A 25,950-nucleotide genomic window follows, 5' to 3' on the forward strand; every position below is an offset into this window, starting at 1 on the left:
AGAATTTTATGTTCCTCTTCTCATGAAATCGTCACTGACAGATATTGGATGAAAATTTGGTATTGTAACACAACATTAGTGGTTAACCACCAGGAGTAATCTCAAACATAAGCTTATCCTGCAGGATGATCTTTGACCTGTATGTGCAGCAGCAGAGGAAACTGTAGAACATATTCTTTGGGAATGCCCTTCTGCCAAGGATGTTTGCAAATTCCAAAATCTGGAACTCCTAAACCTCAGATTGCTGAATCCTATGGAGCTTTTATGGCCGTTGTTTTTTTATTTGAAACTGAGTTTTGACAAAGTTATCTTTGAGGGAGATGCTAAAAATCTGGTTGAACTTCGTTAAAAATTCTGAAGGTTTATATATAGTACTTGTGGTAATCTCTTAGAGGATACTCGATATTTGCTGTCAAGCTTTTCTGTTTGGAGTTTTATTATTATTATTATTAAGTGAAGAGAGATGCTAATCACGTGGCAAAAACAAATCTTAACAAATTAGTTAATATTTTAATTGGATTTTGCTGAATTCATCCTGCAACGAGAAATCACAAACCGATCAAAGTTCAAGAAATTAAGGATCATATAAAAAAGTTACGAGATTTGTAAGGAAGATGGTTTTAATAAAAAAAATTAGCAAAAATTATATATCCTTTACACACTACTAATATGATTGACTGTATTTTATTTTAATATAAAATAATTATTTTAACTAATTACATCAGTAAAATATATAAAAAAATATATAAAAATAACTGTATGTAATAGAAGTAGTTATGAGGAGGCACGTGTGGTTGATTAGAAAGGACAATAGCTTATGAAATAATTTAGCATTGGGGTAGGTTGTCGTTTTCGACTATGATTCCCTTAAAATGAAATGCTAATTGTTGAACAGCGAAGAGAATAATATATGGATTTCCCTAGTCATGGTAATTGTACTTCCTATCCTCGTTGAAAATCACATACTATCTAGTATATTAATTATTGCATCTAATTAGGTTGCCCCGTGCAAATTGATAAGAATGCAATTTTGGTAACACATTTTCTTTGCTCTCCACGTGAATTTATATCGGGAAAATGATTTACTTACAACTCTCTTGCATCTATTTTACAACTATAAATAAAATTGAGGGCAGTTTTGTAAAATTGAGATTTTTTTAATAAAGTGGCTTGATTGCATTAGTTGATTATAAAATGAATTGTAAAGCATTTATAAAAAAATTATAAGTATATCATTAGTCTTATATTGAGCTATGAGTCTGGCTACAACTCAATATATTGTAATTTTTTTTTTAAGAGGTGCAGATTTTCTATTTGAAAATTTGAGCTATATAGCCTTTATGCCTTGCTCTTGGCCAATATATTGTAGTTAGAGTGTATAGTTATAACATCTTTCGTATTGTCGGCATATTAAATTAAGAAATTTTAAATTAATTTGATTATAAATTAAAAAAAAAATTTTTAAATATAAGACTCACACTCTGTACATTTATTTAAAAACATGTCATTTTACTTTTTTAACCATGTAATAAAAATGATTTTAGACATGTTTATAAATAAAATAAGATAAAAAGATAAAATGATATGTTTTTAAATGAGTGTGTAAGGTGTAAGACTTATGAGTTGTACTGTTTTAAATTAAATACTAGATTAGTAAAGCGGAACAGGACTATTTGTATCATTAGGAAATAAAAAAAAAAATCCCAATAAATAAGATACTACCAAATTATCACATGAGAGAGAAAAATAAAGAGAAAAGAAAGAAATTATACAAATTATCAATAAGAAACCAAGAGAATCGGAGACACAGAACTAGAAGACAGAGACCCAACGGCGGCCCCCACCAAACCACGCAACTGCAACTACTTAAGTTTGCATTGAAGCTTAAGAAAACCCAACCATTCAGCCATATCTGTCGGCAAGCTAACCACATCTGACACAAACAAGGAGAAGAAAAGGAAGATAAAGACTTGGCAGACGAGAGAGAGAGAGAGAGAGAGAGAGAGAGAGTGTGTGGAGTATTATACAGAGAGTTATAGAGAGAGAGGGCCATAAACTCTCTGGGTGAGAGAGAGGAAGAGAGAATTCAGCCTCGAGTCAAGCTTAGTAGTACTGGTGGTGGTAGATTTTTGGGGTCCAATGTTGGTCCAAGAGCGTTCAACGCCGAAATCACCAAAATCCCAGATCAGAACCCTGCCCACTCTCCACCCCAACCGCTTCTCGGAGGCCAAGAGCCTCGATTTCTCCACATGGGTCGCCGAGAATCTCTACAAGATCTTCACTGTCGCGCTCCTCATCGCTACCGTCGCCGCTCTCTTCTTCCTCCGCAATGTTGGTGACACTGCCGCCCTCCTTTGCTTCGAAACCCAGTCCAAGAACCTCGAGAAGTTGGAGTTCCCGCAAATTAACTGGAATTCGATCGCGCCTATCACCGACAAGTTCTCGCCCTACGCGAATTTCAGAACCAATCAGTGGATCGTTGTCTCGGTCTCCGAATATCCCACCGATTCGCTCCGTAACCTCGTCAAGATCAGAGGCTGGCAAGTTCTCGCAATCGGGAACTCCAAAACGCCGTCGGATTGGAGCCTGAAAGGTGCGATTTTCTTGTCTTTGGAACAGCAAGCTAGTTTGGGTTTTCGTGTTGTGGATTTTCTTCCTTACGATTCGTATGTAAGGAAGACTGTTGGGTATTTGTTTGCGATTCAACACGGTGCGAGCAAGATCTTTGACGCTGATGATCGCGGGGATGTAATTGATGGGGATTTAGGTAAGCATTTTGATGTAGAATTGGTCGGGGAGGGTGCCAGGCAAGAGGCTATATTGCAGTATAGCCACGATAACCCAAATCGGACCATTGTGAACCCGTATATCCATTTCGGGCAGCGATCGGTTTGGCCCAGAGGGTTACCACTGGAGAATGTGGGCGAGATTGGGCATGAAGAGTATTACACGGAAGTATATGGCGGAAAGCAGTTCATTCAACAGGGGATTTCGAATGGGCTGCCTGATGTTGATTCTGTATTTTATTTTACTAGGAAATCGGGTTTGGAAGCATTTGATATTAGGTTCGACGAGCATGCCCCAAAGGTGGCGCTGCCGCAGGGAATAATGGTCCCCGTGAATTCTTTTAATACAATCTACCATTCTGCAGCATTTTGGGGGTTGATGCTTCCTGTTTCCGTTAGCACGATGGCTTCCGATGTTTTGAGAGGATATTGGGACAAAGGCTTTTGTGGGAAGTTGGTGGTCATGTTGTTGTTTACCCGCCTACAGTTCATCGGTATGATAGGATTGAGGCATACCCATTTTCGGAAGAAAAGGATCTTCATGTGAACGTAGGTCGTCTAGTTAAGTTTTTGGCTTCCTGGAGATCAAGCAAGCACAGACTGTTTGAAAAGATTTTGGAATTAAGTTTTGCAATGGCAGAGGAGGGGTTTTGGACTGAGAAGGATGTGAAGTTTACCGCTGCTTGGCTTCAAGACTTGCTTTCAGTTAGTTATCAGCAGCCAAGGCTAATGTCATTGGAATTGGATAGGCCACGAGCAAGTATTGGTCATGGGGATAGGAAAGAATTTATCCCACAAAAGCTGCCATCTGTTCATCTGGGGGTCGAGGAAACAGGGTCAGTGAATTATGAGATCGCAAATTTGATTCGGTGGAGGAAGAATTTCGGGAACGTTGTCCTTATTATGTTCTGCAATGGGCCTGTGGAACGTACTGCTCTTGAGTGGAGATTGCTTTATGGGCGAGTATTCAAAACAGTGATTATCTTGTCAGGTTGGAAGAACCCCGATCTTGCTGTTGAGGAAGGCCAATTGGAGCGGCTATACAAGTAAGTTGTTAGGATCTTGCGCCTTGTGCTTGTCATGTATTAAAATTTACTATCGGTACTTCTTTGTTTTGGATATCGTTAGATTATTGAAGACTACTTTATTTTGTGTTCTATTGGTTACTGAGAGCTTTAAAAGATAAGAGGATCCTACATATCACAAAAAAAAAAAAAAAAAAAGAAGTGAGAGAGATAGAGGATCCTAAAATATGATATCCCGTATGAATTGTTGTTTTGGTATTCGTATTCATGTATAATGCAAATGGGACCGCTAAAATTTTTTTCCTGTTCATAGAACTTGAAGTTGACCTCTATGATGAAAATGGTAGATGGTAGATGGTAGATGCATAGGAGTTATGGAATGAGAAGATCTTTGGAATCACTATAACACTATTCATATACTGGAAGGGAGCTCTTGCCCTAGAACTGCAGGTTCACCAGTGCCATACCTAAGTTGACCTGGTAACCTCACTGCACCATCTATGAATGGTTTGGGGTTAGCCTCGGTGAAATAGGTACATCTCGCTAGTTCCAAGCACTGTGTTTATGCACTTGGCCTGTGCTGTACTGATCAGTCTTGAACTGGGCATTGTCTTGATTTAAGGAAAATGGGGCACGCCTCGCCTTTTCTTCTTTTGATTTCTTAATTTTTTTCCTTGTATTTGAGTTAAAATCTTTTATCAACTAATTAAGGGCCATCCCACCTCTTCTTCTCCCTTTCCCTCTTTCGTAGCTTGTTTTGGATGTAAGCTGTTTGAGTTTTTGCTTGGTAGTAAATGAAAGGTATCTCAGAAGCATCTGGGGCTGTTATGTTTCAATTTCTCGTATGCCCAGCCATGCATTTACCTCAGATGATGGAATGGAGTAGGTGTAAATTTGATGATCTAACTGTTCAATCTGCATTTTGGCTAACTCACAGAATAATTTTCAATTTTTAAGCTAGCCCATCTCTTTAAAATTCTTTAATCATGTTTTCTTATTGTTGTCCAATTCTCTTTTTCAGGCACCTTCCTAAGATCTTTAATAGATATAATAGTGCAGAAGGATTTTTATTCCTTCAGGATGATACCATTCTCAATTACTGGAATCTCCTACAGGCAGACAGGACTAAACTGTGGATCACGAATGAGGTATTATATAGCTTCAAATATCCAATCGCCATCTGTTTCCTCTAATATGAGCATTGTTCTTATGACGTCAGAACAAATGGGCAAATGGGACCATGGCAAATTTCTAGGTTTCAGAGGCCTCTAAAAACTTAATGCTTTGCTTCACCCGTCAAAGCGTTGTTATGACACCTTGATAATTTTCAATAGCAGAATCTGACTTTATTACACTTCAATTTCTGTCTCTCACGAATTCCATGGAATTCAGGTCTCCAAGTCTTGGACTACTCTGTCAACTAAAGACAACTCGGAATGGTATTCAAAACAAGCAGATATGGTAAACAAGGTTGTCAGCACCATGCCAGTTCACTTCCAGGTCAGTTATAAGGACAGTGTAACTGAGGGACAAAGCATCACAATATGCAGTTCTGAGGTATTCTACGTTCCTCGGCGCTTTGTCGCTGACTTTGTCGATCTGGTTAATCTAGTGGGCCGTCTAGAAATCCATCAAAAGGTTGCAATACCCATGTTCTTTGTATCGATGGATTCCCCGCAGAATTTTGACCCAGTGCTCAGTACAATGATGTACCAGCAAAAACCACCTACAAATAATTCTTCAAACCTATATTCAGCTCAAGTACCTGCTGTGCACCCATGGAATGTGTCAAGCGAACAAGATTTCATAAAGCTGATCAGAATAATGGCAGAAGGCGACCCTCTCCTGATGGAGTTAGTCTGAATATAATTTGATACTAGAAATAACCGCAGGAGAGAGGAAGCAAAGAAACGTCCACTTTTGTTAGCAGTTACACCAAACTGTACGTCTTTTTTTGTCTTTTATTTTTTGGTTGAGGGGAGTGTACTTCTTTTCTTTTATTTTCCTTTTTTTTTTTCTCCATTTTTGTAGGTTTACCTTGTACAATTCATTCTTGATTGGAGGTTCCCTCCCCACAAAAATGTAATCTGCTCATGAATATATGAAAAAAGAATTGTATTCAACAGGGACAATCAAAGTTGTTGATTGAAAATGGTTCAGATTCTTGTAAATGCTACATTGGATCTCGTTTGTATATTTCTCCTTTCCCGGTAACATTTGGAATAGAAAGTGGAGGTGAGACTTACCAATATGGGTCTCTTAGATTGACGGAAGTGTCACGGAACCTTCTAAATACCTATCTCCCCTAAGCCGCAGCTTCCATCATTGAGGAGACGTCAACATCCAGTTTGGCTATATCGGTTGGTGCCCTTTTTTTTTATTGTAGGCTGAGATTGTTGTTGAGTAACATACAAACAAAGCTAATTTCACAACTCTTTTACAATTTAGTTAGTGTCATTCAAGATTTTTTTTTTTTTCTTGGTTGCATATGTTCCTCGAACTTGCATCTGTTCATCCTACAGTGAGAGAACTCAAGGAAATAATGAGTGTCTCAGATATATGCACTTTACAATCTTTTCTCAACAATCAAATTTGCAGTTTACCGATCAATCCCTTCAATCTTATCTTCTACTTCCGAGTACAAGTGCCTTAATCTCTCAATATTCTATTCAGAAGTCTCCCACTAGCCATGGCCATTGGCCTCCAGGAAAGTCTACACCAACTTCCTGAAGGAATTTGGATTTGTTTTCATGAGCCTATTCAGCATCTCCTCATCTTGAATGAAAGTAGAGTTGGCCTCTTCATACACCCAATTGTCAACTTGGCCAGAAGTTTGCACTCCACCCAACTGTATTAGTAAGCCTCTTCTCAATTTCGCGGACAGCCACGAGCCATCATTCCTTCATACCACTTGGGGTTCAACAACTTGGTTCAAGCATCAAGATGCACGGTCTCAGCAAAGGTACGCACCTGCATTTTAAGAAATTCAACAGGTTTAGTTGTAGCGTTTCCATAGTCTTAGCATTATGAGCAGAAAAAAATAAGAAAGTCCTTGCCTGAGAAAACTTCAAACCTGGTTTGAAATTAGGAAAATAGCGCATTTTTTCTCACCTGGGCATTAGCTGTGGTGGTGTCTGCGATGTATGCATTAGGCATTTTTCCATCTTTCCTTAAGTTCTGTACTAAATTAGTCGGATCTGAGTCGAAGTAGTGACTCACACCAGTGAGTGAGATTTCTGAGGAATCAAGATTTTGGAATGTGGCATCAACTGTGCTCAGAGCCATCTCAAAGACTTTCTTTTCTCAGTCATTCCTGCACCAGGGGCATCACAATCAAAAGCAAAAGACTTTCGACTCAAATACATATCCTGAAGCTGCTTCTCATCATTCCACGAAGAGTTCTCCACAGCAAGATTTACGTTTGAGGAGTAGGATCCTGAGGCATTGGATAAAACCCGAGTTGCAGCTTCTCAAACCCCAATCCCAAGGTTTTTAGCTTGTTCTAGTGCGTGCTTCCGAACATAGTTTTGGTCTTTTGACTCATCTAGTTCAGCTACCATCTTTACTGCTCGGTCAAGGAGATTGATCTGTGAATACAGTAAAACATCGTCAGAATACAGAGAATGTTTGTTTAAACTTAAGCTGAAGTTTGAAAATTTACTACTTGTGTGCTGAGGTATTATTATATAAGATCCAAAAGAAAGGGGAATCATGATTAGGACTATACCTGATTGATAAAGAGATCTCTGAACACTCCAGAGCAATTCACAACAACATCAATCCTAGGCTTCCAAGCTCTTCAAGACTTACCGGTTCCACTCGGTTCACTCTACCAAATGCATCAGCAAGTGGCCTCACACCAATCATCCACAAGACCTGAGCCAAGGACTCACCATAAGTCTGAATATTATCTGTTCCCCACAGTACAAGGGCAACTGTCTCAGGATATTTTCCCCCATTTTCATTCTTCTGTCTCTCAATCAGCCTATCCACCACGATTTTTGCACTCTACATTGCAGCGGTTGTGGGAATAGCTTGTGGATCGAGTGCTTGAATATTCTTTCCTGTTGGCAATACTTTTGGATTTCTGATCGGGTCGCCACCAGGCCCTGGCTCCACATATTTCCTTTCTAATGCTTGTTTCAGACTTCCCAACTCATTATCAGCCACAACAAGCTTCAAACACTCCTAAGAACTCAAACAATGTTCTAAGCTTTTCCCTATCACCCTGGTAAAACTTTGTGCTTGACAAGTACTGAACCCATGGTTCGTTAATACCAAACCCAAGGATTGAGCTCAGTTTATCAAAAACATCAATGACTTGGCCCTGATTATTAGTTGTATGTTCCACAAAGGCAGAAATAGCTCCACATGATGCCTGGGTTATTTGCCGAAGAAGCTCTACATCCTTTAGTACTCCCTTGTCACTTCCTCTATGTCTCTTCCAATAGACGCAGCTAGTATACTTGGGAGGGATGAAATTCCATCTTCAGGATGGTCTAATGCGGCAACGTTAACAAGTGTTGCAACCGCTTCCATGGCTGATGGAGGCTCGCCAATGACATGAAGCCCACAAGATAAAAGGCGGGACTCAATCTCCATGATCTTGTAATATACCTTTCCAACCACAAGATCTCATTCTTTCGCAGAGATTTCCTCTTCCTCATCAGGTAGTTCCACATCCTTGTTGAGATTACATTGTTTAGCCGTGCTCCGGCGCTAGGCTATGGTTGCTTCGGATGGGTTATTAGCTGATATTAATATACATTTGGAATATTCCTAATTAGACTGTCAGGGTAACAAACATCACTCATTCCCACCTGCTTTCCAGGCATGAGTTCAAGTGACCCTTGGGAACCAAAATGAAGAACAGCATCGGCTTTGAAAATTTTCTCAACAAAAGAGTAGTATGCTGCGAAGCCATGATGTGGGTTGGCTGACTTGGAGAATAATAGCCGCATAGGATCATCCTCATAGCCAAATGTGGGCTGAACGCCAATGAAGACATTACCATGCTGTTTACCATATACCAGGAGATTCTTGCCATCAGAATTTAGATTCCCAGGGGGTTTTCCCCAGTTCTCCTCCAATGTTGTGGCATAGGGAGTCAGGCTTTTGTATTCTCGGACACTCATCTTGTAAGCAACGTTCAAGTTTGGGCTGCTGAATTGAGCCTCTTTGTCATAAATCACATCTTCGATTAAGACTTCTGAAGTCTCTGGCAGGCCCTCATCATTGTAACCATCCCTTTGGAGTTCTTTCAGAACAGAGAAGATGGAGGAAAAGACATTGAGATAGGCGGCCGTTCCTACATTTCCCTTGTCTGGAGGGAAACTGAAGACAATTACTGCTAGCTTCTTCTCTGCCTGTATCAGTGCATCCATTTATTAAGTCTAACTATGTTCAAGTGATTCTCCACAGAATAGGCGGCAAAACACTACTTGTAACACCCCCTTCCCGTAGGTTAGAAGTGTCACGTACTTTTCATAAAAATAAAATCCGGCAAGAGATCTCAAATTTCATAAATGAAATCAGCAATTTATTTTGTAGAAAAGGTCTAATAAAAAGTCTTCCAAAAACATTAAATGAAATAAACTGAACGAAACTCATGTCATAAAAACATGTTTTATTTTAGAAAATCTGAACCAAAATTTAATGCTCCTTCTACTCCTGGCCTGCCTGCTCGTATTCATCATCATCACCTAGGTGGTTTAAAGAATGAAAATAAACAAAAATGAGTCGAAGACTCAGCAAGGAATCCATCACAACGTAAACATACTAAATATAAGGTTTTCATAAAAATTTCATACTGAGAGTTTAAAAATCATGACTATTCATACTGATGCTTGTGCTATGCATGACTGTTTAACTGAATTAACTGACTGATCTGATTTATCTGACTGGCCAACACACTTAACCCTGTGTGCGAGGTTGTGCACCGACCCCACGTCCCGCTGCAGCAAGGGGAGCTGCTGATAGTATTCTGGCATACTATGGTGGACCACGACTGAGTTCGTGGCTTGCACATCTACCCTGAAACTGAACTGCATTGGTACCATGCATCTGAATGACCATCTTATTAACTGATATGATCTTATCTTTCACTTGAATTTAAGATGGCTTACGTGTTTTATACACATGAGATGCATGACATGATACATACATAATTATAATTTCTGAATCTGAACATGATGCGGAATGACATGATCGTATGCTATGCTGGATGACATGTTTGCATATCATGAGTGGTTCATAAATAATGGTTGTCAATGAACTAGCTTGAATAATACTAATATATAAGCTAAACTGTGATGATCCTAATTTATGATCAAATTACTTACCTCGCTGCGTGTCTTCTTGAATAACACTTCGTAACTTGAGACCTATATGAAATAATAACTATCACTAAATTGGTTTGGAATCACAAAGTACTAATATCCTACTTAATTAAATCTACAATCTAAAAGATGGTGTTAAACAATTCAATAAATCCTAGTATCTAAATGACTAAAAATACTAATTCATAATTTAGATGAATACCCGAACTATTTTAAAATAATTCATAAACTTAAATTCTTAAACTAAGTTTTATTTAATTAAAAATTCACATCGTAGAACATAATCAAATAAATATTTTGTTTATCACTAAATCAATGAATACTGATATCTTAAATTATTTACAATACTAATAGCATATTCTTACTTTCAAAATATAACTTAGTATAATACTTGAGATATAATCAATTCTATTAAAAATAAGTCATAAAAACTTAAATTCTTAAAATAGGTTTCCTTTCTTATAATTAACATAATTAAACAAGAAATCAAATAAATAATAATATCATTTAAATATTCTTAACATATTTCTTTATTTCTATTTAAAATATAACTTAATAATTTTATTAAAATCTAGCTAAATAGACAAAGGAGAATATTAACTAAAATAATAGGCTCAATAGTACACTTTAAAATACATTTCAAATTCTTTAAGCATTTTCTAATAAAAATGAACTTGTGACTAATATATTTAGTTAATAAAATTAAACTCAACTTAAAATATAAGTCCATTTAAACATAACTAAAATAGTTTCTGTAAAAGTGTAACCTGACCCGTAATACTATTTAAAACATAAAATCCATTTAAAAATAAGGCCAGCATACTAGTCTCAGGAAAAGCACTGGCCGAATGGGCTTAGGGCCCAAAGGCCCGTTATGAAACAAACAATCTAGAGATTTAGGACCCACGGAAACCAAACAAAAGAAACAGGCCGTGCGATAATAGAGGAGCTCACCGAGAGAGGGAGAAGGCCACTGCGGGTCTGGGTGGCTAGCGGCGTGACTAGGTTCCTGGGCAGGGGCTTACCGTGATCAACAACTACCGGCGGCTCGTGGCTGGGTGCGGTGGCGACTCCGGCCAGTGGGCCACTATGCAACTGAGAGAGAGAGAGAGAGACGGTAAACCGAAAACTACCGAAAATAACCGAGAAGAAGAGGAGACTGGCGGCGGTCGTGGGGTTACCGGAAGGGAGTGGGCTCGACGGGGCTGCGCTAGTCGGTGATTTCTGAGTCATTGAAGAGGTGGTTCGGCGCCTCTTGAAGTGGCTACCGTGGAGGAGGGCGACGGCCCTGTTTTCGAACGTGGAAACAGAGGTTCACTAATATGGTTTCGTGAAGAAGGTGGCGCACGACAAGGCTCACTGTGTTTGGGGCTCTTGGCCTTGCACCGTGGTTGAGAGAGGGGAAGGGCGGCTATTCTGGTGGCTGGTTACGTCTCACGGAGGTTGCGTCGAGGGGCTCATCTAAGGGTACTGCAAGAGGCCGCAGCGTGGTGTACGTGACAGAGCTCGGAGGTCCTTCATGGTCATGCATGGTCTGCGCAGTGGGGTCGCCGCGGTGGTTCCGTCATCGAGTCGTGGCCCTAACGGTGCTCTGTTCGATGGGTGCAAGACAAGGCTGTGTTGGTCATCCCTTGAGGTGGTCAAAGGTGGCATCGGCATACTCTGGGCAGGGGCTGAGTGCGGCTGGGCAGAGGCTAGAAATAGTTTCCGGTCTGCGGCGTGAGGTTTTCTTCATGCAAAAGATCTAGCGTATAAACATATATATATATATATATATATATATATATATATATAGGTGGTAGATAACACCATAAAAATAAACCCTATGGAAAGAGACGTGCGGAGTGGAGAAACTGCTCGTTGACTGAGTAAGCGGCTATTGCACAAAATCGGGTTGTTACACTACTGAAGGATGAAGCTTCAATTACAAGACAAATAAATTACAGCTAATAAGCAAAATCCAACGGTTGAGGATTTTCTATGGTTTGGAATAGATAAGGTAAAGGAAAGAGGAATTCTAAACATGTCTGAAACTATTCCAATTCTAGGTAGTCATAAAGTTCGGAAGAAAGGGTGTGTTTCTCCATTATTGTCGACAGCCAAATCATAACAATTGACTAAGCATGGAATTTATGGCCAATTATCAGGGTGTGCACTTACAAAAATAAATTGGTAACGAGTAACAAGTTGTTCTCCCTCTCATTCATTGGCAAATATAGATTAGAAAACAAGCCTCGGTACATAGAGTTGACATTAACTTAAATCTCCTTTTAATCATTTGCATCTCTAATTGTTTCAAGTCATCTGTAATGTGACCGTATTAAAACAAAATTTTCTGTTTTAATAACCACTATTCATAGAAGCTTTTCTAAAGTGGCACTCTGATAACTGGCTTAAGTTCTTTTTATTTTTTTATTTTTTTGAAGATTTTTGGGCAAGTGATAGTAGTACAAGAAGAAACATAAGAAAGTCATCTAGGGGAAAAATGTCTAGATCAGGTCAGAAAAGTACGTAGCACAAATGCAAATATACCTTTGATTTTCTCTTCAGTTCAGCCCATTTGATAGCTCTAGTGCACAGCTGTTCCACCCGCTTGTGAAGAGCATGTGCATGTGATTTCCCTGTAATCACAACACAACATAATTAAATCTGACAAAATGTATCTGTGACTGTGAGGGTATCTGGAATGGAAACTTTAAGAAGTCAAATAGACACGACATAATTAATAAGGAAGCAAATACTTGCCTGTTCTAGGATCGTGGCCGGCAAAGACAATGGGCTCTATGCCTCCATCTAGCTCTGGCAGAGCAACTTGCAAAGCAACCTGAATTGGGTGTAGCCCCAAAGTACTTTCAACCACTCCTCAGTCGTCTGAAATACCAGAGACAGTGCCACAATGTAAGGCACATCAAGCTTCATAAGTGCCTCAAAGGCCCTAGGATGGTCTTGCCTCGCCAGCCCCCCAACAAGTGCAAAGCCCGTCAGGGATATCACGGAATTAACGAAGGTTTTCTTAGTAATCGGATCAATCAAATACCTCTCGACCGACCCTGAAAAGTCAGGCCCATCAGCGAAAACCGGTATCACTTTACCCTTTCTGGCCTCCAATTCCATGATCACAGCCACACAGTGACTTTCATCCCCGGATTCAAATACTCACATCCTCGTACATACAAGGAGCCAAAGAATGCCAAATCCCGCTATCCAAATGCAAAACTGGTTCAGAATACTCTTAGTCCCTTTCAGGGCCGCCACATAAGAGCCATAAATCATTTTCAAGAAGTTCTGCAAATTATCCGGTGACCCACCGAGCCAAAATTGCAAACTGAGTATATAAAGACGAGCATCCTGAGCCTTATCACTAGGCAAATACTCAAAACCTTTGGCAAAGTCCTCACAAGCTTTAACATGCTCTCTGCAAACCCAACAGACTGCTTCTTTCTCTTAAAGAGCTGGAAGAAGGGGCTCTTCGACTGCCCGAGCTGCGACATACTGAATGAACCCATTTTGTTTAGCCTCATTACCTCAGGCATTGAAGGAAACACCAAAACCGCGTCAAGTCTATCCCTCTCTTTCTCGACAGCATCCTTAATCTTCAACGCGAGCTCCTCAACGAAAATCAAAGACCCAATGAAAATGTTCGCATCCTCGAGGTCTTTAAAGAAGGTTTTATAGGTGGATTCATCACGAAGCTCTTCAACCAAGTAACCCACCACTTCAAAGGAAGCGTGTCTTTGGTTTTTATTGAGAGCTTCAACTGCGGCCGTGAGGGACGATTGATATTGTGCTTCTAAGACTACGTAAACGACTTTGACGGTTGGGAGGCCCTGGTTATTGTCTGGGACAATTCGACGGACTTCTGGGGTGGTTTGGGTGAAAAGGCCATTGCCAATTGCAGCACATCTAACTTTGACGGAGGAATTTGAGTTGGTTTTGGCGGTCTTCTTTGGGAGGAAAAAGTGGAGAAAGTAATGCTTTTGGGAGAGAGACGAAAGATGGTCAGCTTTGGAGGTAGGCAATGTAAATGGCGAAGACAACAAAGAAGCCATTGAAAGTAAAGATATAAACCAACAAGACGGGTTCAAGTCCTCTCTCTGTTTGTCGATTGTGGAGAGGAAAAATGAGAGAGAAGCAAAATTGCAGAGAGAGCAGGAGATCTGTGTTTTTGGTTCAGTATCAGGGTCTCCTCTCTTTTTCTTCGAGGGCTAGAAGGCAGTGAGGTTATATTTCGAGCGAAGGGGCAAGTGAAGGAGGTGGCAAAGAAATGAGAACTGAAACAGTTGGTTTTTCCGTTGGAAAAATCTACTTTGCCTCCAATTTGACCGCTCAAGTAAATCGCTTGATAATTTTTTATTTAGAAATTAAAAAAATAATTTTAAATGTATTAATGTATTTTTTTTATTTTTTAAAAATATTAAATATATTTAAAAAATGTGTATAGAAAAATTTTAAAAAAAAAATTACAAAACAACTGTCAGTAAAAATAAGCGACGATAGAGTCGCCCGACTCTTTTGTTTTGATTTGTACAGTACAGACCCCAAAGACAAACTTAAAAAAAGAATAAAGCGAACCCTATCTGAAAGGAAATATATAAACAAAATTCTTTTTTATTAACGTGACTACCTACTCTTTTTTTTTTTGTAAAAAAAAAATATTATTTCTCTTAGCATTGTGGATTATATCCATGTAAGAATTAATTAAGTCATAACCTTGATTAAAATATTAATTAGCAACTCAAGAAAAGCGTCGAAGTTGATACAACTTGTTTAATTTTCATTAACTATATATATATATATATATATATATATATATATATATATATATAAACCAGGAAACACAAAATTGAAAATTCAAATGCATATATCTACAGGGGTAGGTGCTGAGTATTGTTGATAACTAAATAGTGAATACAAAACTCCATATCTAAAGACTCGATCGAGGGCATATGCATTGATATTGATGTTCAGACATCATCGTCACAGTAGTCAATTAAAAACAACATTTTTCAAGATCTGAGTACGTGCCTTGCACATGGCCTCAAGTGGCACGGCTTTGGGCATGGAGATTCCATTACCTTCAGTCATATCAACTTCTTCTCCACTAATCCTTTCCCACTCAAAGCATTGAATCAAAGAACCTATAGTTTAAGCCCTGCATACGTTGGGCAAGAACTCCACCAGGACATGCCCTCCTCCCCAACCCAAATGGCAACAACTTTTTTGTTCATCACCCTTACCATTGTCAAAGCTGTTTGCATCCTCAACTAACTTGGGGTCTCTATGTACGGCCCATGCATCGACCAATAGGATTGTGTCGCATGGTACATCGAGCCATCCAATTATCGGTGCCAGAATTGATTAAACTCTTTAAAAGTTCAAACCCTTCTGCATATGCAGCCCAGATTGATCAATAACTCTACCCTTCACAAAAGCGTCCTTTTTTTTCTTTTTTTCTCGAGTTGATCAATATCAGTGTAGAAACAAAGAATAAGCAGGAAGTATAGGTGTTAAACAAAACAAAACAACTAACCCACCAACTAAACTAATCAGTAACATCCCGAAAAAATAAAGATCAAACAAAACCTAGTCAACCTCCATGCCAGAATTGGCTTCATCCAAAATCTTCTGTAGCTCCCTCAATCTCTGTCTCGTCAATGCAATGCAGTCCTGCAACAACAGCAATCCTCCATAATCAGCTTTCGCCTTTTTCCCCCAGAGTGCATAATATGAAATGAATGCTGGAAAATGTTATACATATTGGTAATAATGAAGGACAAATCCTAGGGCTTCATGTAAACCTTCACACCTAATATCCATACTGATATATGCTCCTCGGCACAATCATACACATTACACGGATTGGACAAATCGATATATCTGAGTTTTCTTTTATTTCTCTTTCTTTATCTTTTGGGGAGGGAGGGGAATAAAAATTTTGACGTGTCTAAAGCCGTTGTAAACTTGCTGCAGCATTTCACGATTTCAAGTCCTTCTCTACACAAAGTTCTATCAATTCAAAGCTTCTAAGAAAATGACGAAAAACCTTAGTCTCTCTCAGATGTATACTGACCATGATACCCCGAGAATCAAACATACATATTTATCTCAGTTTTCAAGGTTCAGCAGATAGATGGTAGGACCACAGCTTGGAACATGCTATATTCACCGTATCGATATTTTTTATGGATCCTTTAAGTGGGAGTTTTTCAGGGTAAAAAACTGACCTGTACAGCTGATGTATAGGCGAGAACTGCTCCACCTGGCTTGTAGAGAGAAATGAGTTGACTTGATGAATCCAAAACCACAGTAACAAGAGTTTCCATGATGGCCTCTTCCTCCGAAGTGGGATCCGCCAGGATGTAGTTCTTGTGAAGTATGCATGTTAGTGAGAAAGGAATGCTTCTCAGAGTGAGTTTCCTCTTTTCTTTATTGACGGGCTCCTTTTCCAGCTTTCCTCCATCTTCCTCAGACACAACTATTTTACCATCATCATTTAGAGAAACTGCAGGGATTTGTACTGCAAGGCATGGACAATTTTATCCCAAATAAGGCACTGCAGATTTGGTTAAATATTTTGAGTTAAATCTACATCCTAATATATACTAATGAAATTAAAGGACAAATTATGTGTGTTCAAACTGAAGTCTATGCAAGTATAATTGCATAATTGGTAGGTATAGAACCTCGTAACCAAGAATTCTCCAATAAACATCCACTCTATATTATTAACTTGGCTTTAATTGAGAAAAAAAAAAAAACCTTGATCCCATGTATAGTCGATGAATATCACTAAAATGAAAAGTACGATTTCAGGCCATCTCATTCTAGAAAGGCAAGTAGACAATGAAAATACTTTCATGATATAGCACTAAAGATCTCCAATCATATGGTGTAAAAGTTCCAGCAATTTTTTTTTTTTATAAGTAAACAACTTTTATTGATCAAAGAATTAGGCAAAGCCTGATACAAATACAAGAACACCTATATGCCCTAATTAAGTGGGCAAAAGAGACAAGAAAGTCATGTAGGTCTATGCCGTTGAAATCAACAGCAATGGCCCAGTTACATAGAGTACTGTAAAATAAAGCTATAAGTTCCTCTAGCGATCTCTCTTTGTCATCAAACGTCCTCGCATTACACTCCTGCCACAAACACCACATGATGCATATAGAGATCTTCTTCCAAACTGCTTTAATCTCCTGCATGCCTCCTATATTTGTCCAGCTGGCCAGCACTGCCACTACAGTCTCCGGCATAACCCAAGCCAGCCTACTCTACCGATCACCTCATTCCACAAAACCCTTTCAACTATTAAATTGGCAGGACTCAACAAATTGTTGGCCTTGCACCATCAATATGTTATGAAACCTCAATATCCGATGCTATGGGGCTGAGGTCTGAAAGCAAGAAGCTTTCTTGAGTAGCGCGTGCTCACAAGAAAGGAAGAACAAGAAACTGACGCAATTTTCCCAGATTCTACAGATTGACAGATATTTCCCAGTTTCTATCTATTTTTTTTCTGTTCTTACAAGTATCTAAAACACAAAAACACAGCCAACAAAACATTTTCAAACATGCATGTATGTTTCGACGTGGAAAAAAGGAATGATTGCATATCCATACCAAAGCACCAACAATAAGGGTAAGAAACAGAGTCACGTGGAAGCGAGGTAAATAGGACGAGCCAGAGTAGAAGCTCCACAACTGATTGTGTATAACATTAGTGGCCCTACTCGTGGAGCCCTTAAGCGAGCATTTAGTAAAGTTCAGTATTAACCTTGCCCTCATTTACTTTTTTTGGGGCTAGTTAAACATAGAGAGGACAGCCCATTAAGGAATGGGCATCTGAACCAGGCCAAGCTCTTAGAATGAATGAGTACTTTGGGACTATCAAACCATCAGAAAAGGCAAGGAAACGGTGTATATTGCTAATGCAGAACTGAATTTTCAGGGTGCATTTGGTTGTTGGCAAGTACGATAAATTTCCTAGGCTGTCTCTGTGAGTCCTTTTTATAGCATTTGAATGGACCACGAACAATACCAAGTGATATAAGGCACACAACACTTACAATGAAATAAGGCAGCAACAGCTGAAAGCAAAGCAGCATCAAAGAGAGCACCATCGGCGTCCAAACAGTATATGTCCTGCAAGATATAAATTGAGTACTATACAATTCAACAGATATCAACCAGTATAATTCAAGAGGTTCAAGAGAACATGCTCAAAGCACCGGAAGGAAGACTTCCTATTCTTCTTAAAAGATACAAATCGTGATTCAGTGAGACAGTAAAAACCATTACCAGGTATGCCATCCATGCAGCTTTTCCACTGACCAAGGATAACTCTTTCAGATTAATCATGCCAGAACTGCAACAGCACATATTACATAACAGTGATACTAACCAGGAATGAAAGTGGAGTAGGGTAAGAAACTAATGTTAGATGAGACCATTGACGATCATAGAAGTTCTGATCAACCCAACAGATAGTGGTATAAAAAGGAGCCATAATTTAAACTTAAGAGGCAAAATAAGTGCAAGGGATAGGACACAAGGAAGCAGTGGCACCAAAGATAAAAACTTGAGAAATCTTACCTAGATGAGCTTGAAAATGTCATTTCTTTTTACAATTATAAATGCAATTTTCTTACTAATAAAAACCGTTTATAAATGAAATTTTCTTATAGCAAAAATTGTTTTCGAACCATATTCCAAAAAATAATTTCACTAAAAACCATGAATATATCCTAAATGACTACCTTGACCACCAGATGTTAACCCATATTGAGGAGTTTGATAGCCTGAAGGGATCCGATATAGGGGTGAATGTTCATAGCATCTTTGGAAGAAAGAATTTAACTATCAAGAAGTAGCCAGAGAATTGAATTACATGCCTTGAAATAGTGTCAGATAATTGTTTTGACACAACTGGTGCTGCCTCAGCTGGCCTGCCAGGCCTAACAATTGGAGAACAAATTGGAGGCATGTGGAAATCAATAGCTGAAAATAACAGAAATATACATATTGATATCCCCTATATAAAAGTGAGCAAAGGCAAGAGAGAAAAAAAAAAAGAAAAGAAATATGCAGCTAGTCGACCTATGCAGCCCTCATCTGGTGACTCCATCGAAGGAGTCATGACTTCCATTTTAACAGCAGCCAGCATTGTCTGTCCGAGAGGTGGGGAAAAGTCTTTAATTTAGGTAACAAACAAAATGTATCCGATACACATGTAGAGATAAAGCAAGAGAAAGGTACTTACGGTTGAACCAATCTTTGCCAATGCAGAGCCATCAGCAGATGCAACGGCACCTTGACAGAAGAAAGAAAATGGTTGACCAGTTCAGTTTGAGTAGAAACCCAAATAATGAAAAATTTATATGAGAGATGAAAGAGAGAGAATGCCAATAAATGATAATTTTTTTTTTTACTAACCAAGAGCTATAGTTGTATCTCTAGCTCTTCCTAAAGGCCTGCCATCAGGCCGTATGGATTCAGCCAGATGACGCTCATAAAATTGAAGAGGGAAGAGGCGTCTAAAAGCATCCACCTCCATTTCCGAAGACAAATCTCCAGGTGCATCTGGCAACCCCATTTCTCTTCCACGTATAAATACCTAGTGTTTCCCTCAACTTTCAAAATGGGGAAAACAGCTTTTTAGGATAAAACGAACTAAATAATTTTAAGATTGCAATACATTGTTGCATCCCAAAACAGAACTCGCCTTGTTTTTGTCTGGAAACAGAAAAGGCGACAGAAGAAACTTGGGATGGATGGATTTCATATAAATGCATGGTTACAGAGAGAGACAGAAAGAGAGGATACTTACCAGATAGAAAAGGGGCGGGCTAAAGACTGACTCTGCAAGGGAGGAGTTGGGAGTTTCTTCCGCAGAATGAACTTTTGAATCTCTTGATCAGTTTGCAGGTCAGTGGAGGAGCTGTGTTTGTCCAGGTCGGGTCAGGTAGGTAATATCCAGCAAATCAACAACGACAATCTGAGCCCATGTAACACATTTGAGTCCAATCAACTTATTTGACGATTTCGTGATTTTGAGCAATCTAATGGTAATGACTAGAGAGTTTTTTCATAAGCTAAAAATCTTAGCCAACTAAATAATTAAAGAAAATTTTAAGTGCTATACACTCTCATTCTATTCTTATTTCCGGATATTATCCTTTAATTTTAATTTTTTTAGCAAAAATAATAAATAATTATCCAAGAGTAATGAAAATTGTCACATTTATATAATCTCAAATTAGAACATGAGAATCTGATGTTCAAATGTCTTTAATAATAAATAAGAGAATGATATATCTCTTTTTTTTTTTTAATAAGTAATGGGAGATGATAGGCATAAGCCGTATACAAACGAAATACCTACTACTTTCCAAAAACGAAAGGAAAACTAAAACAGATACTGGAAATTATCTTCCATTACAAAAGTTTTAGACCACAAACTCAAAGTACTAAAGAAAAAAAAAATCCCTAAGTTCTCCCAATGAACGTTCTTTGTCTTCGAAGCATCTCCCATTCCTTTCAAGCCATAGATATCACATGAGACAAGAAAGAATCATCTTCCAAACATGAACAACATTCTTGCTACCCTTCAATCCCTTCCACCCTACCAAATGCCAATAAATCCACCACTTCCTTGGGCATTACCCAAAGTAAACCAGTCCAATTCAAAACCTCATTCCACAAGAACCTGGCCACTTCACAATGAAGAAAGAGGTGATTAACACATTCTCCATCCTTCTTGCACATGACACACCAATCAGCAATGTACATACCTCTCCTTCTAATATTTTCGGTTGTCAACACTTTGTCCAAGGATGCCACCCAACAGAAAAAAGCAACCTTGGAAGGAACTTTCACTTTCTATGTTTTTCCAGGGAAATTCACAACTCCTGTGACTGGTTAATATTCTGTAAAAAGAGGAGACTGAGAACTTAGAATTTCCCGCAGGAATCCACGGCATGCTGTCCTCCCTACCTAGCATCAACTTTGATCTGTAAAGTCTTTCCATAAAAGTCTTAACATCATCCACTTCCCAGTCATTAACATCCCTGATAAAGATAACATTCCACAGAATATTATTGTCAATGCAACAGAAAGAATTTCCTACAGCTGCATTTTGATCCCTTGCAATTCTAAAAAGAGAGGGAAAGTCCAGCTTAAGGGAGGAATCCCCACACCACAAGTCATGCCAGAAAAGTATCCTCTTCCCATCTCCCATCTTCAATCTAATATGATTTGAAAATACCCCCCATCCTTTTCTAATGAACTTCCACAAACTCACCCCATACACACCACTAGTATCTTTAGAACACCAACCTCCCCACAAACTACCATATTTTACATCAATAACATTTTTCCAAAAGGCATTACTTGCCATGTAGTATCTCCAAAGCCATTTCCCAATTAATGCTCTATTAACAATCTCAAATTTTTTATCACCAACCCACCACAATCAATCGGTTGACAAACCTTCTTCCAACTAACCAAATGGAACTTTTTGGAAATATAACTTAATTGCATTGAACTTTGTTTCTGGCTGTTCTTTTTTCCCTTTTCAAATTTCATGACCCGTTGGATGGGAAAACTTTGAAACATTTGTGGTTATGTAAATGCTAATAATGATATATAGATATATAGGAATATGAAATTTAGCCTCGGGCCATAATGATTCGTGTTATACGAGATTTTTTGTAATTGTAATAAGTTATACAATAGGATGGTAGTGTGGTGTATAAAATTTTCCTATACAATAAGCAATACAATATTTACACATTGAGTTACAACAAATAGAACTTAAGAAACAATGCCACTACTAAGGACCTAAGGTCTTTTGGACCAAATGGTATAAGGTCCAGTCTTCAAATAAGAGAACCAAGTTCAAACCCCTATCCCCTGTATAAAAATAAATAAAAAATAAAAAAATAAAACCCACATACATCCTGTCACTCCAACCAACAACTACATGCAATTAATGTGTCTAACACTGAGCACCATAGCTACTTTGGATTGTGTTGGTGAAGCCTAATAAATTGATTATAGAGAGGGCATCAATACTGAGAAAGCCACTGGCCTCCCCCATGCAGAACACCTAGATTCAGGATATCTTTTCGGCATGGACGTCGCAAGCTGGTATCATCACCAGACACGAGGCATCATTAGCAACATATATATCTTTGTTGGGCAGGGGATCAGAGGTACGTGGTGCTGCACAATTGCCAATGCCACCCATTCCAAAGCGCATGATGAAACCCATGCATTGATCTAGACCTAGATGCTGGTTTTAGCGCACTGGCTAGCTAGCTGCAACTGGAAATTCACGATTATTGTGTGATAAATAAGGTCTCAACTGGCATTAGGAGTGTGGTGTTTAGGTATATATAGTGTTCAGTACTGTAGAACACGGTTTGGGATCTGGTTTGGGATGTTAATGCTGGTGGGAAAGTGGTGATTTTTCTTACATATATTATATGGTGATCTTCATTGTGCAGTTATTCCAAATATCTTCTAGCACGCAAGGGAATTAAAGAATGACCTAGGGGCAAAGATATCTGATTCCATCTGTAAATTTTCCAGGTAATTCAAGCTGAAGCTGGAACGGGGAGGCCACAAGCAAGGATTTTTCTTTCTTCTCCTTCTCTTTTTTTTTTTTTTTTGTTCGTTTTGTTAAAGTTAATCTACAAGCATATGAAAAGGTGTGGAACCAATCAAGTAACTTTTTAATGCCAATTTTGGATTTCTTCTAGAAAAAATATTCCAAACCCACCTACGAGAAGAAAGAATAAAATGTTGTTCACCATCTTCGAATATGCATAAAATGGTGACTCGGCGTGGTTTGGATACAGAGTTGAAACACAAACCATCTCAGTGTGTTTGGTACGGACAGATGGTTTGCGTATCTCATCTCATCCCACTCGGTTTCTCATCATCTCAACATTGTTCATCTCAGTAACCACTAACATAAGCACAGAGACACTCCCACACAAAGCCGTTTCGGACACCTCCCGCACCACAAGCACTTTTTCTTATTAACGCCGCCATTCCCGTCCCTACATCTAGGGCTAAGCACCGAACAAGTCGGAGTCGGTATGGCCATCCTCTTACTCCGACTCCGACTTTGACTTTGTTAGAGGTCGAATCCAACCTCCGACTCCAACATGTTCATCATCCGCTTCAACTCCAACTCCGACTTGTCGAAGCGGAGTTGGATTTGGGCTTTTTTTTTTTTACCCGTTTTCAACTTCATATTTGGCACACTTTTTAAAAATAAATTTTTTGAGTGAGCTTTTAAATTTAATTTTTTTTTCAAAAAATCACAATCTAAAGTAAATAATTTACTTTTTACTAAAAACATAACAAAAAATAAAACTAAATAAAAACAAGTAACATACTAAGTTACTAACACACTTCAAAACATTAAAAAAAAAATTAAAAACAACTAATCTCTGCAATAAACATCCACTCCCATCAATGCATCATCCATCATCCACATCCAACTAATCACTTCAAGTCTACAATAAACATCCACACCCATCATCCACATCAATCATAATAATATGTTCTTACAATGATTACAACAAACATTTTTTAAGTTCTAATTTTGAAAAAAAGAGAAACCCAACATTTTCTAAGTACCAACCAAATTAAATGTTTCCAACAACAAACCTATTAAAACAAATTAAATGTTCCAAGTGCCACACTGCCATTCCAATTTCTAAGTTGTGCTTAAAAAAAAATATGAAAAGATTTTAGTTAGAAAATATTTTGCCATGCCAACCAAAAAATGATAATGACAACAGAGCTAACTATGAATTTTGCTATGCAGTAAACATGCATTATCCTCCATGAATTTCACAGAGAATAACATTTTTTTTTTTTTTATGTCAGGGAACCTCTCCAAGGCAGGGCCCTTCCGACCCACCCCTACAGAGTAAACCTTGGTCTCGTGCACCGCACCCTCAGAAGTTTTCCTACACTGAACTGGTTAAATCGTTGGTTTTTCACCAAGGGGTGTGGTCCCAAACGATCGTTTGCACCCATGAGATGTTAAACCTTGGACCTTGAAGGGAGTGATACCCCAAGACCAAGGCCTTCACCACTTGGGCCAATTCCTTGGGCCAACCCTAAGAACAAGTCTCTTTGACCGTGCACCACAGAGAATAACATTAATACTATGAAATTTAGGAGTTCCCGAATTCCAAGAACTATATAACAGTTCAAAGAGACTAACAAACTCCAACCGCTAACAGTTCAATGACTTACAAACTCCAAAAATCCAATGCAAGCATTGTTGATGGTCATCTCAATTCAACCAAGGAACATGATATAAGTCATCCAATCTTTCTTTTCATGATTTTCAAGATTGTCAACCACAACACAAACATCAGCAGGACTTTCAGGGAATAACATGACAACTTATGTCGTATATGCACTAAATTAGTTTATCAAAAAGACGTGATTTCGTCAGGTCTGAATTCCTAAAGGTGATAAAACTTCAACTTTGTACTTATAAAAATGTTCAACTTTGTGGAACACAGATTAACTGCCCAACCACACCATCAATTACAGAAAGAAAATAAAACAGCCCACACGTTCACTAAAACAGTCCCAACTTTAGCATCATATTATTATATAAACAGCCCCAAACAACAACACACAAACAAAAACAGCTCCAAAAACAAGTATAATCACAGTTTATTCATTCAAAACATCCCAACAAAAACAGCCCCAATATTAACTCAAATTAAAACAGCCCCAGTATAATCACAGTTTTATCCAATCATTCCTTGCAACAACAAAAAAACAGCCCCAAACTCATTCGATTTTAGTTACAAAGATTTTACACAAACTCATCAACTGCAACATCCATCCAAACAAGTATAATCACAGTTTATTCCTTCAAAACATCCCAACAAAAACAACCCCAATATTAACTCAAACTCATCAACTGCAAGTCTGCAACATCCATCTTATTTTAGTTACACATATTTTATACAAACTCATCATCACAAAATTACACAGATTTTACACAAACTCATCAACACAAAATTACACAGATTTTACACAACTATATCATCGCAACATTAGACAGATTTTACACAACCATATCATCACAACATTACACAGATTCACATTTTACGCAAAGAGAGAGAAGACGAAGGGAGAAGAGAGAGAGGCTTACCGTGTCGACCGCTGGCTGCGGGGTGGTTACTGGGTCAGGGTGAGATCAGGGGGGGACTGTCGCAGGGTGAGATCGAGACTCGCAGGGAGAGAGAGAGAGAGAGAGAGAGTGTGGTCCTGTGGAGGCTAGGTTTTTTGAAGCCTGAAGCCGAAGGAAAATGGAAATTATGAGGGGGAGAGAGACGAGAGACGAGAGTGACTGGGTGATAGCCTGAGGCCGCGCGCGGGGGGGGGGGGGGGGGGGGGGGGGGGGGGGGGGGGGGGGGGGGGGGGGGGGGGGGGGGGGGGGGGTGTGTGGTGGGGGAAGGTAAAACGACCGAAAAAGACAAGAAAAACCTCAGCGATATTACAAAGTTTAGGCATTCTATACATATACACACATAAGCCTACAGTCGCAGCACATCCACGCGATTTTTTTTTTTTTTTTAAACCGCAATATACAGTGCGCTATGACTATTGATTGATGTTTATATTTTTACTTTTAAAAAACATAAAATTTGTAATTTTCTATTACAATATGTAGTTAAGATTTTTATTTAATAAGTGATAATGTGATATTAGTTTATGAAAAAAATATTCATAATTGGTAGGTTCCATCATTGA

General features: G+C 38.7%; 2 protein-coding genes, 1 long non-coding RNA gene and 1 pseudogene across 4 annotated transcripts; 2 read left to right on the forward strand and 2 right to left on the reverse strand.

Moving 5' to 3' along the window:
- Nucleotides 1–1,852: 1,852 nt before the first annotated feature.
- Nucleotides 1,853–5,943, forward strand: LOC121265086 (probable glycosyltransferase STELLO1). The gene is given in 4 exon segments (XM_041168553.1): nucleotides 1,853–3,217; nucleotides 3,220–3,832; nucleotides 4,833–4,959; nucleotides 5,204–5,943. Coding segments are annotated over 4 exon segments (2,289 nt in total). The 5' UTR covers nucleotides 1,853–2,139; the 3' UTR covers nucleotides 5,675–5,943.
- A 404-nt stretch (nucleotides 5,944–6,347) lies between these two features.
- Nucleotides 6,348–14,437, reverse strand: LOC121265078 (annotated as a pseudogene).
- LOC121265145 lies at nucleotides 11,231–25,602 on the forward strand. The gene is made up of 2 exons (XR_005940621.1): nucleotides 11,231–11,266; nucleotides 25,398–25,602. It is a non-coding gene; the product is annotated as an uncharacterized LOC121265145 (long non-coding RNA).
- LOC121265115 (exosome complex component RRP43) lies at nucleotides 15,516–25,574 on the reverse strand. Of its 2 annotated transcripts, none has more exons than XM_041168604.1 (10): nucleotides 25,349–25,574; nucleotides 19,979–20,089; nucleotides 19,585–19,781; nucleotides 19,412–19,461; nucleotides 19,249–19,318; nucleotides 19,044–19,149; nucleotides 18,451–18,517; nucleotides 18,219–18,294; nucleotides 16,374–16,666; nucleotides 15,516–15,816 (listed from the first exon to the last, which is right to left on the reverse strand). In XM_041168604.1, the coding sequence occupies exons 3-10, from the start codon at nucleotides 19,742–19,744 to the stop codon at nucleotides 15,733–15,735; spliced, it is 906 nt and encodes a 301-aa protein (XP_041024538.1). In that variant the 5' UTR covers nucleotides 19,745–19,781; nucleotides 19,979–20,089; nucleotides 25,349–25,574; the 3' UTR covers nucleotides 15,516–15,732. The 2 variants fall into 2 exon arrangements, with proteins under 2 accessions (XP_041024538.1, XP_041024537.1); XM_041168603.1 differs by having other exon boundaries at nucleotides 19,979–20,210; nucleotides 25,349–25,521.
- Nucleotides 25,603–25,950: the final 348 nt, after the last annotated feature.

Source organism: Juglans microcarpa x Juglans regia, chromosome 5D (assembly GCF_004785595.1).
Source record: "Juglans microcarpa x Juglans regia isolate MS1-56 chromosome 5D, Jm3101_v1.0, whole genome shotgun sequence".
In the NCBI taxonomy this organism is placed as follows: Eukaryota; Viridiplantae; Streptophyta; class Magnoliopsida; order Fagales; family Juglandaceae; genus Juglans; species Juglans microcarpa x Juglans regia.